The sequence below is a fragment of the Accipiter gentilis genome, chromosome 27 (genome assembly GCF_929443795.1).
Source record: "Accipiter gentilis chromosome 27, bAccGen1.1, whole genome shotgun sequence".
In the NCBI taxonomy this organism is placed as follows: domain Eukaryota; kingdom Metazoa; phylum Chordata; class Aves; order Accipitriformes; family Accipitridae; genus Astur; species Astur gentilis.
The window spans coordinates 16,121,761-16,134,352 of NC_064906.1; the positions used below are offsets into that span (position 1 = coordinate 16,121,761).

The 12,592-nt window shown below is 42.6% G+C and overlaps 1 protein-coding gene across 3 annotated transcripts; it reads right to left on the bottom strand.

The window, feature by feature from the left end:
- Window positions 1-8,038: 8,038 nt before the first annotated feature.
- CCDC127 (coiled-coil domain containing 127) lies at window positions 8,039-12,529 on the bottom strand. 3 transcript variants are annotated; one of them, XM_049830420.1, is made up of 3 exons: window positions 12,356-12,529; window positions 11,818-11,947; window positions 8,039-11,150 (listed from the first exon to the last, which is right to left on the bottom strand). In XM_049830420.1, the coding sequence occupies exons 1-3, from the start codon at window positions 12,389-12,391 to the stop codon at window positions 10,477-10,479; spliced, it is 840 nt and encodes a 279-aa protein (XP_049686377.1). In that variant the 5' UTR covers window positions 12,392-12,529; the 3' UTR covers window positions 8,039-10,476. The 3 variants fall into 3 exon arrangements, with proteins under 3 accessions (XP_049686377.1, XP_049686379.1, XP_049686378.1); XM_049830422.1 differs by lacking the exon at window positions 12,356-12,529 and adding an exon at window positions 12,322-12,337; XM_049830421.1 differs by lacking the exon at window positions 12,356-12,529 and adding an exon at window positions 12,174-12,309.
- Window positions 12,530-12,592: the final 63 nt, after the last annotated feature.

A 12,592-nucleotide genomic window follows, 5' to 3' on the forward strand; every position in this document is an offset into this window, starting at 1 on the left:
CAGCTAATGTAATTCAGGAGATAATTTGGCTATAAACTGTAATCACCTATAAGGTTATGAAACACCCCTTGCCACTCCCCTGTTTAAACTCACTTAAATACATATACAGCCCTAGCAAATCTGGAGTGAAAAGATTCCACTGGCCTCAGACTGAATATAGAGGTTTCATACTGGTTTTTGTCAGGAAGATAAACTGCTTGTGAATCACCGTCACATTCAGTTTCCCGTAGTGTATGCTTACAATATTGTACGTTTCGTGATAATTACTGGAACATGTTCTTCCTTCTCTGTAAGAGATCTTACTCTACTAAATGTTCTAACAAAAAGGATAGAGAATGAAAGGGATTATAAAATCTGACCTTTAAAATCATAAGCGTAATCTCCTTACCCTAACGCCTCTAATCATTATTATAGAACAAGGTCTGAAGAACATAACATCTTTCTTCTAAACGGGCTTGAAATCAAAGGTCCCTTCACCTTTTCAATGACCCTGTGATATTACTGGTCAAAAATGAAAAAGAAACACTGGTTAACAAATATCACAGATACTACTCACATCCTCATTCTTTCAGTACAATCACAACAGGACTGTTCTGTTTGTACCTCAGTGTTATCAAAAGGTAAGTACTTGCCACTGAAAACTGTATATAAAATCTAACACAGTATATGTCATAAGAGAGAATTTTGTCGGCTAAGCCCTACAGGCTCATTGCATACAACGATACAGGGTGGCAAAAAAACCAAGAACTAGAAGGGATCTTGTAAGTCCAGCCCCTGCCAAAGAAGGTGAAGACATCACAGCATCCCTTTGCAACCTTATCATACTGATTCAAATTTGATTTTTTTGTACTCCCTATTTCTAAAAGTCTTGTCTAGAATTGCAGCCCTCTTATGCCCCAAGAAGGCTGTTCATCATCTTTTGTATAGAAGAGTTATGAAAAAAGTCTTCATCCTTGACATGGACAAGTGTGTAGAGTAGCTGAGATGGATTTTCTCTGTGCCTTGTAATCAGGTATTAATATTTCCCTAACTTGACTTGAAATACCTCTATCGGTCTGCCTAGCGATAGCACTTGCCTTTTTCATGACCCTGACAGTTCGGTGAATGAGCTGTCTCCTGATTAACCACTGGATCAACACCTTTCTTCTCCTTTGGCGGTTCCAATTAAGGAGTTCCTAGGTAGCAGCACTTCTTTTTCTAAGTTACCAAAAGCATATTTATACATTTCACCCACTTTCTGCTATTCCAGCTCATTTAGCTACTCAGTTCTTCCTGAATGACACTTTTTCAGCATTCACAATACTTCTGAGACTGTGTCATGAGTACTTCACTAACACACTACTATTTTTTGTCCTTAGTTACTAGTGGAAGAATGACAAAAGATTGTTCCTAAACCGATCCTTGAGGAACTGCTTTAGTAACCTCCCCTTAGACCACGATTTCTGCTTTCAGCACAGCTTATCATCATCATCAGACTTTTACCTCGTTCGTTGTTCATGTTATGTCTCCTGTTTAGCTCAGCTAATACATCCAGTTGTGGTCAAGTGGCAACTGGTCCACTGAAGTGCAAAAAGACTACATTAACCGTACTTCCCTTGTCTAGAAGAATGAATTTTCACTTATAATTGGCAATAGAGAACTTCCAAATTGCAGCTCTTCAACTTCCAATTTTGCAGAAGGACATTGACCTATTGGTCAATAGCAAGAAACTGCTTGGTCCAGGAGCTCACAACTCATCTGGGTTATTATTCCACCTCCTGAATCATTGGAAGATAATCCTAATATTCATGCTGTAGGGAAAATGAGGCAGTAATAGAGAAGACAGAATACAAATAGGAAAACCCAACATCCTCCCCATAATATTTCTATATTCCCTGAATTGCAGGCTTTAGTTCTAAATCTTTGCAAAGTCATATATAGAACCTCTTTCAGTAACAGAATCAGATCGTGATTACATGCTGTCCACACAACACATCTTACAGCTACGATCTAATGACTCTTTGTAATCAGAAATCTTTGATAATCGAGATTCTGTATAGAATTTATTGAACCTAAAATAGCATGTTTCTCTTTAAGCACAGTGCAAGCTGACATGGAAGGAATGAATGTAGCTTCCTTTGGGAATCAAATTATATGAGGACAACCTGTTACGATAGGAAACAAGTTCACACTTGTGTTAGGATGATCTGAAAATTTCTCTCTGCTGTTTCATGTGCAAGCAGTTTCCATCAGGATCCAAAAATACATTCCAGATTGCTTTCTGCTGCATAAATCCCAAATGTCTTTCCGGAGAAGTTTATCTTACTTTGATAATGCCAGGTTCCAGTGGTTGTTGCTTATCTATCAGTTGTTAAATATTTGCAGAAGCAAATATGCTGCTATAGCATCTAGCTCAAATTTCTTTATCAGTGTAATTGCATGCCTAATGATCTTGGGAGGCGCAGCGCCTTTTTCTGAAGGACCTGAGGTAGCAATGGGAGATCAGCTGGAACATGACCCACAATTGCACGGAGGGGTTGTCTATATTGCCACCCTGTGGATTTGAACAAACAAGCTGCTCCGCGATAGTCACAGCCACTTGCTTATTCAACAGAGCCCTTTCCTTTGCTCGAAGATAAACTTCTCCTTCAGGTAACACAAGGCTTAGGTTTGGCACATCCCACGGGGTTTGTTATGGCTAATAAACCTCTACGAAATCAATCCTTTCACAATACAGGCTGCTAAACAAGACGTGTCTTGCAAATTGTTAATTATAAATGCAGGAGAAAAATGGATCTTACATTTAGATTGGATTACTTGTGTTAAAACATTTCTAATGACACATTTGGCTTTTTGTCCACCACCCCCATATTTTTAATGTACTATTTTTTCAAAAGTTAGAAGAGGCTATGCAAAGAAGTAAGCCAACTTGTCCATAAGTAACTCACAATTTTACAAAAACTTGATTAAAAAGGAAATATCCCCTTTCTTAAAGCCATATATTTTATTGGAATATACACACATACACGTTTGTGGAAGAATATGGGCATATTCCTTTTCTTAGATGAAAATTCCCCTGGGGGGGGGTGTCTCTGTTTATGGTGGCGGGGGCGCTCCTGGTCCAGCACAGCTCGCTCACCCTGCAGGGACCCATCCCCATACAGAGAAGGACAGGTTCTTCTCCCACAAACGAGTCGAGTTGACTGAAGCTCTTGTCTTCTTCTGCCCCGCACCATGGGCTGGAGGCGACTGCACTGGGGGAACCTCTTCTGGCTGGGTCCTGTGAAGGGGAGGACAAGGAGCAACCGGCAAGACAGGGCAGGTTCTTTAAGAAACCCAATTCCTTTCATTTAAAGCCAGTGAGAAAAGCAGAGAGCAGTGGCAATATATGTGGTTTGCGTCCAATCATAGTTTCAGGAATGAAAAACGGGTATGGTCCTCTCCTTGTGATCCCATCATCCCTGGTACGACATAGGACAAGTCTGTAACTCTCCGAATATTTTCAGAGTGACATTTACAGAGCATTGCAGCTAGAGGCAATTAATCACACACACCGAGTTTGTTCTCTAATCTTGCCTTACAGGATACCATGTTATTAGGATTAACTACATTATTTTCTGACCCTTTTTAGTACTTTAGCAGATACTGGTGTGAAATCCCTTACTCTTGTGATTCTATAGCAATATCTCAACAGTATTAATCATATTTTTTTGCAGTCGGCTTCTACTTTGTAGTCAAAGCAACATATACAGCAATCACAATTACTTTTCGTTGTGTGATAAGCCTAAAAGAGGAAAAGATGGAAATGTAAAGATGGTGGTAACTATACAGCCAAATGCCTAAAGCCCAGGATTCTTATTTGGAAGTGTAAAGTGGTAAAGATGTAATAAAAGTGAAGAAGAAGAAAATTCAGAGGTTAAATGAAATGCTCTCTCTGACAGGCTGTCCCTGGCAAAATCTGCTTGGACCATCTTTTAAAATATGTGGAGAAAACATAAAATCCTTTCACAAGCTGCCAATGGGTAAAATCCTTGACCAGCTATGCAAAGAGGGAGCACTGAACCCCAGGGTCAGGAGGAGACTCAAGACCCCGAGCCTAGGGGACACTAATGGTCATATTAGAACAGGAGATATGCAAGCAAAATGTTTCAGAGTTGCTTAGTTTTAAGGCTAATAATCAATGGCAGCTGGTTATGAAGTTTACCTTGCCAAGAAATGTTCTGTAGATCTTTAACTTGATCTAAGTTTTATGCTCTGTTGTTCTCAAACTCTACCGGATAAGTAACCAAAAGACACAGCTCCTCAGCTGGCATGATTTGGTTTCCCATGTGTGTGCTTCAAGGCTGCTGTTGTCAGCCCACAGCAGTTCAAGCAGGGATACCTTGAAGGCTTTGGAGAAGCCCAATAAACTTTGGAGGCTAAATCTCTTTCCATGCAATTGTAAACTTCTCCAAATGGGAAAGAAGTCCTTTTGTGCCAGCAAGTATCACTGCAGAGGAGAAACAAGACAGCACTGAGCTGTCACTGAAATTCTCTCTCAGGCTATTGGGAATGCAACGGAGGTAGGACGTCATATACAATGACTTCCACAAGCATCCCTTTCTGGAATGTTTTTATGGTGTCAGAGAGTTTCCTTCAGCAATCTGACATGCCTAGAAATTGCCAGTCTGTGTTTATTGTGGAAGTAGCAGTGTCCTTAGCCACAGAAAAATTAATGAGAACAAGCTATGAACATTGTCTGCTGTCCAGAACTGAGCTGACGCTGATGCCCATGTGGCACTTGTCTCCTTTTCATCTTCCAGAAATAGGCATGATCTTTGTTTTTGTATATACTGGTAGTTTGTGCAATACTTATTTCAGCTTTGTATATAATTTCACTTTAGTAATAGCAGCTCCAGCAACATCATTCTTCTTTGTTTTGTTCTTGTTGAGACCATAGAGGGAGATGTGCTATCCTTAATGTTGCACCGCATACGTTTAGAAGACCCCCAAAATATTGTTTTCATCTTTGAAGAATACATTTCATCTTTGAAGAATACATTTCACCTTTGGAATCACTTTAGGAGGGAACTACAGGCAAGGTGCACAGGTGTAGAAATGCTTCTGTGGACAGCACCAAATTACCTGATCTCATGATGGCCAGCATCGCCCTAAATTTCTTAGCCGGTGAAGTGCTACTGCTTGGATCTCTCCCACCACATGCATCCCTTCTCTAGGAAGGCAGCAGAACATGTTGATGGTTGTAGGTTGTTGCTTGCCATGTTCATTAAGCAACGAACAGTGTTCTTTAATCAAGGTTGTTACTGTTCCCTTTTCCAGTGCTGTAGTATAGAGTGAGATGCTAATAGGATGCTGAACTCCATCCAACTCCTGCATGCCACCTTTGCATAGAGGTCTACCGCAATACCCACTTTGATGGAGACAAGTTCATTGCTCACCGAACACCACGTTTTTTTCTCAGCTGTCTTGTTATTACGGTCCAGTCGTGTTTGGACCAGAGAGCTCTGACCATGTAGCATCGGAGATGCGCTCCAGAAGAGTTGATGGGAACGCAAGGTGCCGCTGAGGCTGCTGGCTGGAAGACCCATTGGCCAGAAGGGGTGGGTGGTCGTTAATAATACCAAGTACCAACCGCTTCAGCTGAGGATTTCGTTCTGATGGCGTAAGTCAAGTTTAGAAGTGAAGTGTCTCATAAATAGAAATCCGCAGGAGCAGGTATGAAAAGAAGGGGGAAGAGGCGTTTTTCCAGCAGCTGGACGGCTCGGGCTGGGATCAGCCGGGAGCACGGGGCTGTTGGGGGTGCACGACAGCGAATGGCCATCACGGCAGCTCTCACAACCCCTCTGCGCTCTTCACGCTCTTCCACAGGCTCTTCACACTCTTCCACAGACTCTTTGTTTCCAGAGGCACCATTTACTTGAGTTGTTTGGTTGTTGCCATTAGTATTATACAGAGTAGCTAGCAATTTCGGGGCTATTTCACCAGCAATGTTTCATCTTTTCACTTTCTCTGACAGCTATCCATAACCTGTGTGTAATTAGTCTTTTTGCACAACTCCTTCCACAGTAATTTCTCAGACAGTGGTACCTTGTGAGTAATAAGGTCAGGTCAGGTGCTGAAGTTTTACTTGTTTCTTTTATCTCCTACAAAATGTTTTTAGGTGTTAGCAGTTTAAAAGGCCAATTTGCCCACTTTCCAAGACTTTGAAACTTCTCTGTGCTGAGAAACGGTTTCTCACTCTCCCACTTGGACTTTATGAACTGAATATACTGCTGCACACATTCACAGACAGAACGTTTATTATTTTTATTGGAATATTTTGCTGGGAGAGCTCCTGCAGCAATCAGTCGGTTGTTTTGTTGTGAAGTGGCTGGCCGATCACCTCATTGCCAAGCTACCCTAAATTTCAGTGAGTTACTTCTTTGCAGCTCCATCTGTTGTCTCAGCTATGCAGTGATTAGCTGGAGAGCTCCTGGACCGGGCAGTTAATTAAGGACTAAGTGGCCTTGGCATGCACACAGGCAAAGACTCCACATCCAGCTGCACCATGACTAGAACTATAGAGTAAACTTGAATTTCATCCTTTTATCACAGCAATAACTTAGATTCCTTTGATTTTGCCACAATACCTGAACTGTTGACCACTGCCTTGTGTCCTCCACAGAGGAACACTGACTATTTTCTCATCCTCACACAGGAGTGCTCAGAAGCATGATTTAAAGAGCAAGAGGCAACGGGTGGCTTCCCAAGAGCAAGACCTGTTGTCACGCCAGTGGTCTTCTGGCAGCTCCTGTTTAGGCAAAAGGAGCGAGAGAAGGCCAGATCCTCTGGGATGCTCCTCTTCACCCATGCCCCTTCTGGAACATTTCGTAAGGAAGATTTTCCAGCACCCAGTCCAAGTTCTCTGAAGTCTAAGTGTGTCTTGTGTTTCTTTTTGTGTTGCATGCACCCAGGACAGCAGCTGTGTCACCCAACAGACAGACCAAACAGAATAAGTGTTTTGGTTTTATTGAAAGCACAAGACGTCTTGGCGGTGTTTCCTTACCTGTGTCTACACGTAGAAAGTCATACGAACGCAGCTACTGCCCTGCGGGGTAGGGACTGGGGACAACTTAGCTGTGATGATGAGGGATGGGTAAATGCGAAGGATTGTGTCAAATAGAAAGAGATTAAGCATCTTTTATGGAGGGAACAAGGACTTCCAGAGTGTCTGAACACTGTCCTAGAGCAGCTGGATTGTAGCTTTTCACAGAGCAGAAAAGACAAAATCCACACAGGGAAACAAAAAGGAGCTGACGTGCAGATGAGACATCTGAGAGATTCTGGAGGAAGGCAGAATGCCCTGTGTAACAAACAGACAGAAGGCATCGCCCCACTCTTTCAGTGGGATGGTCATCTTTAACCACTCCTCTTTAGTTAAAGCTGGTGCACTTACCTGTTTAACGATGCTGTTCTTTCCCAAGACAGAAAAAACTTTCCAACATATTCTCTTCTCAGCATCAAGACCAGAAGTTTTTACATGCCCATTTAAAAATTGTCCTATTTGTAAAATCTTAAAATTGTGCAGTTTGCTCGGAATAGTTGGAATAAAATAGGAAATTCCACTCCTCCCACCCACCTTGCCCAAGTTACAAAACAGTGCAGAAGTATGCAAGGGTTTTTATTAATTGTTATTGCTTGTTTAACAGGTGAGTGACTGTTTTTGTAACAAGAAAAGTTCATTAAATATTTTGAAAACAAATTATTAGTGCATTCTACATATATATGGGCATTTCCAAACAAATAACTAATCCAGAACAACAGCTGTTGGGCAATATAAAGCTCACAATAGAACTTTTAACATAACAACCTACAAAGGGGGAATGTTGCAAAAATATGTAACACACCAGCAAACATGAGTTTTGGTAGAAGCTAACAGGATTGGTGCTTCTAAACCAGTTTACACGCTTTTAAAAATCCTCCTCAAGTAACTCTTCGGTCTTAATATACTGACCTGCAAAGTGTCCATGAACAATAGTTCAACAATTAGTTGTGCAAATAATTGACACTTCTAAAAAAGTGAAAGTGAGTATCAAACATTTATTACATTGCATCCAACCTTGTACAATCGAGTGTATGATCCTTCAACTTATACTTGACTACATTTTCTTTAAAACATTTTGAGTGATCAGTGACAAACTATGAAAAAAATGAAAAAGCATAAAATGTTTGATCTTTTAATCCTAAGAACTCATGAATATGTACAAATTCAAGGCATGAATCTCAAATACATTGGCATTGATTCACTGGCTGCTGTTTGTCATCCGAGTTGCTTAACTGCCTGTACGTATGTACGTATGAAGTGTGCCACAGCTGTGTGGTCAGACACTTTCCACATCCTGAAGGAATTACACACAGGGTAAGTTATTGAAACTAATTTGTTCTACTGGGAATTTAGGGCATGTACATATGGCCAGCTACAGTGGCTTGGCTCAGACTGTCACACAATAACTCGATTGTGTTCTCACCTCCCAACTCGCACATGCTTGGCATCCAGACAAACTTTGGCCTTTCTGGTGTTTGTGATGATATCTCCTTTCCCCCCCCACAGGTCTGTCTATCTACTACAACTTTATTTAAAAAAAAAAAATAAAAATCAGTACATAACAGACTAATAAATCAATACCACAGTATAATTAGTACCACCAGGTTGAGCAAAATCACAACTGGAAAAATGAGTAGTTGGAAAACATGTATTCTGTTTAGGAATTTTATTTCATGTTAGATACTTTTGCTGAGTAACTGGATTAGGTTGCACACACTACTTCAAAAGATTTATCTGCTGTCTTCTGTGCCCAGACTGAAATGAAACCAGGAGGAAATACTAAGAGAAAAACCCGTATCTGCTGAAGGTCTCTGTTAAAATTGGATAGGCATTCACTTAGCTGGATTGCTTCCGAGCTATACAGTAGCTGATTGCCTAGAGCAAACACGTTTGTCAAGTCTAGCCCTCGGTAAATAAAGAACTGCTAATTAAAGAACTGACAACCTACCGACACTAATCAAAGTCAAGGATCAGAGAAGACCAGATGTTATAAACAGAAGGGTAAACACTGCCCCTTTGAGGTCTAAGGCTGGATTAGAAAGGAGGAAGAAAAAAAGAGTTATTCTCCAAAATACATGGCACATTTGAAAAAGAAGGTGGTTCCTACTGCTACAAGGACCCAAAGAACACTCAAAGTTTTAAGGGATTTCAAGCATGGAAATGCACTCTTTTCTTAGTCTTTGTTTGTTTGTTTTCATCTAGATCTGTTTATTTTACTGCACTAACTAAACTAAAAAGCCCCCTGTCTTTAAGGTTTGCAAAGCTTTTGTATCTGTAGGCTTTCATGGTCATGTGTATGTGAAGTGGTGAACCATAAGCTCAAACTTTAAGAGTTGTGGAAGAGTATACTTCAGTTCTGGGAGATCTGAGACGGTCAGAGAGGGAGGTAGTGGCTACCAGAGCAGGTTGCATTCAGGTTCCTATCTGCAAATAACAAACGGGACCTGTTCAGGGAACAGAGCCAGGTACAATGGCTGTAACCCATGGAGGTTCCTGCAAGCTAACCAGGCAGCAGCACAGTGATGGAATGGAAGCACACTGTTGGGTTACAACTAAAACCTTGACTGAGAGAAAAACCTAAGTATTCTTAACATATCTCCAGTATGATTGAGAATGTAACTTTGAGTTTATACACTTCCTAGTATTCAAGCATGGATCTCTAGCTCCAATGAGACTTTCATGAATCTGTTTCTTCGTGTGTTATTTTAATTAGCTTCTTTTGGATGTTTCATTCATAAAGTACTATTTCTATATTAAGCTGGAAGACAATGCAAGACTGATTAAATTTGAAACAAGATCATACTATTCCCCCCCTCAGAATACTAATACATACATTTATACACATACACATTCACACACACATAATTTATATAAATGTATGTATATACACTTAGGATTTATGTGGCAAGTAGCTTGCTCAAACACAGTCTCTTCCAAACACCTGCTTCAGAACCAGTCTTGCTTAAAAAAAACAAGCAAACTTAAAAAAAAATAATAAAAAAAGATAGCATTGAGACATCATGTAAAACATCAGGGATAAGGAGTACAATGTGCTACCCCACTTAGGGGAGACAAATCACACTTCTCTGTTGATGGAGTATGACCATCAACTAGGTAAATCAGTCTAAATTCTGTTTTGCTGCTTCTGATACCTATGGAAGCTGGCACCTCTCTATACTACACAGCAGCCTGGAATACAAACACAACAGAGTTTAAGAGCATGCAGAGCTCACTGGAGCATCTGTTGTTGGACAGTGAAAGGGAAGGCACCGACACTGCACATCCCATGCAAATACAAGTGCAACAAGGAGGAGAAACGGAAACGCAGTAGGAGAATTTAACACTTTCAGACTACAACTGTGATTGTCCCTACTATGCACGGTGGATCACATGAAATCCCATTACTCCCCTGCTTAGCGTTTTCCTAACATGGCCTTTTCTGCCCTCTTGAACTTCCGTAGTTCAATAGCTAGTTCCCAATATCTCAGATACAGCCACATAAGTCTTCCATTTTGACTTTTGTTTCTGTTCAGCAGATTGCCACAGTAGTTATCATGTTTGAAAATATCTTTTAAGCCACTTTCCATATGTAGAGCCATAGCAACAGGATCAGTTGCTGCTTTAACTAGCAGATTTCTCTCTATTTCTAGTCTCTGGCCTCTGGGTACAACAAGGCTGCAGTAGATGTCCTGTCTTTCTTTGAGTCCCTCTTCAAATTCTTTTAGTACAATATTGGCTCTCTTTTGCCACTCTTCTTCCTTTGCCAGACAACTTTGATACAAGTTACCTTCTGCTCCTGAGCGCAAAAGGACTTGTTTTTCTCGCTCTAACTTCTCCTGCTCCTGCTCTAGGATCCTTCTTTCTTCTACTAGTTTGCGACTCTGGGACACAAGGGCTTCACGGTAACTCAGGGTTCTGTGGCGTTCCTTTTCAAGCTCCAACTCCAAATGAGCGACCGTGCGACGATTTTCTGTGATTATATCCCGGTATTTGGCTTCCAGCTCTTTTTGCAAAGATGAATGTTTTTTATAATATTCTTTTTTTTCTCTTTCTATTTCTTTTTGACATTCTCTGGTCCAGATCCAACCTATCACATATAAATGAGACTTCAGACATGAGTATAACACATATAACACTGATGGGTATGATAATAATTAAGTATGATTCTAAAGAAGCTATTAAGGGGTAAAAAGCTTCCTTTCCTGCCCTCCCCAGTGATATTCACTTCTATTCACATGTCCCACAAAATGTATTTCTGTGGGTCCATGTTTCACAGTAAGTCACTTTAAATGACTATGTTTCCTTTGAAGTAAAATCCCCCCTAGTCTTTTATTGCTAATACACACACTTCTTGGATTAAAGAAGGAAAATAAAGTTATGGGGAAACAAACTGGAGGCTTCCAATGCAGGAACTACACTGAGGACTTTTCAGGTCCAGTCAATAAATGTACATCCGCAGCTCCCTGGGTTGTTACCTTTGGGCTCTCTAGCACATCACGTGCCCGCTCTTCTGAGAGAGCCATGTAAATTAGAGCTTATTCAATACGGATTCAATTCCGTGCGTGAAAAACGGCCGTTGCCCTAACGCTATAAACAGCGCTTACCGTTACAAACGAGCAGACCAGAGGGAAACCCTAGATGGGGTATTACTTTATCACTGTACTGCTTCAGAGGTTCCCCTTTGGCGGGCGGGTGAGACCCCCGAGCGTGGCCGCGCACCCCAGCTCCGGCGGCCAGGCCTGGGCGCTACTTACGGAAAGCGGCCAAGCCCAGCATGGGCACCAGCAAGGCGTAGTTCCATCTGCTGCCTTCATCCCCGGGCTCTCGTTGATTTGGCAGGATGTTCCAGTTGGGAGGGTCATTTAAGTTATTCATGAAGGCACCCTAAGACGTACGGGAGAGAAACGGGGAGTTATTTGGCCCGCTCCCACAGCCACCTCGCACCGCAGCTAACTCCGGGACGGGTATTTCTGCCTCAAGACCCTCAAACGGCGGCCCCATCCCTCGGGGAACTCTGCACGGACGCCCCTTCATCCAGCCACAGGCTCCCCGGCCTGCTCCATAACTACTGGCCACCCCGGGCCTCGGCGCTGCCGCTGTCACCGCCCACCCCCTTCCCCGTCCGGCGGCACGTTTGTTGCCGCCGTCCCGAAGGTCTCCAGGTTTCCTCCGCGTTGCCAGGCCGAGGCCGCGGCCCCGTCCTCGCCGCCGAGCCCGTGGCGGGGCGGGGGGGTCCCCTCAGCGGGACAGACACCTACCGGGCCGCGGCGGAGCGTGGCCGCTGTCACTTACCTGCCGGACCCGCCCCCTTTTTTCGGGCCGGCCCATTAGCCTAGAGAAAAAGGGGGGGAGACGAGGGGGACAACGAACCGACTCGCCCGATCCCCTAAGCGCTCCGGGTCGTCTGGCTCCGTCCCAGCCAGCTCAGCTAGCGGCATGAGGCGAGGTTTGGCAAAGGAGGGGGGGACACCGCATAGAAGTACACAGGCTCTCAGCCTTTGAGCCCCCCCCCGCTCCTAGCACAATTGG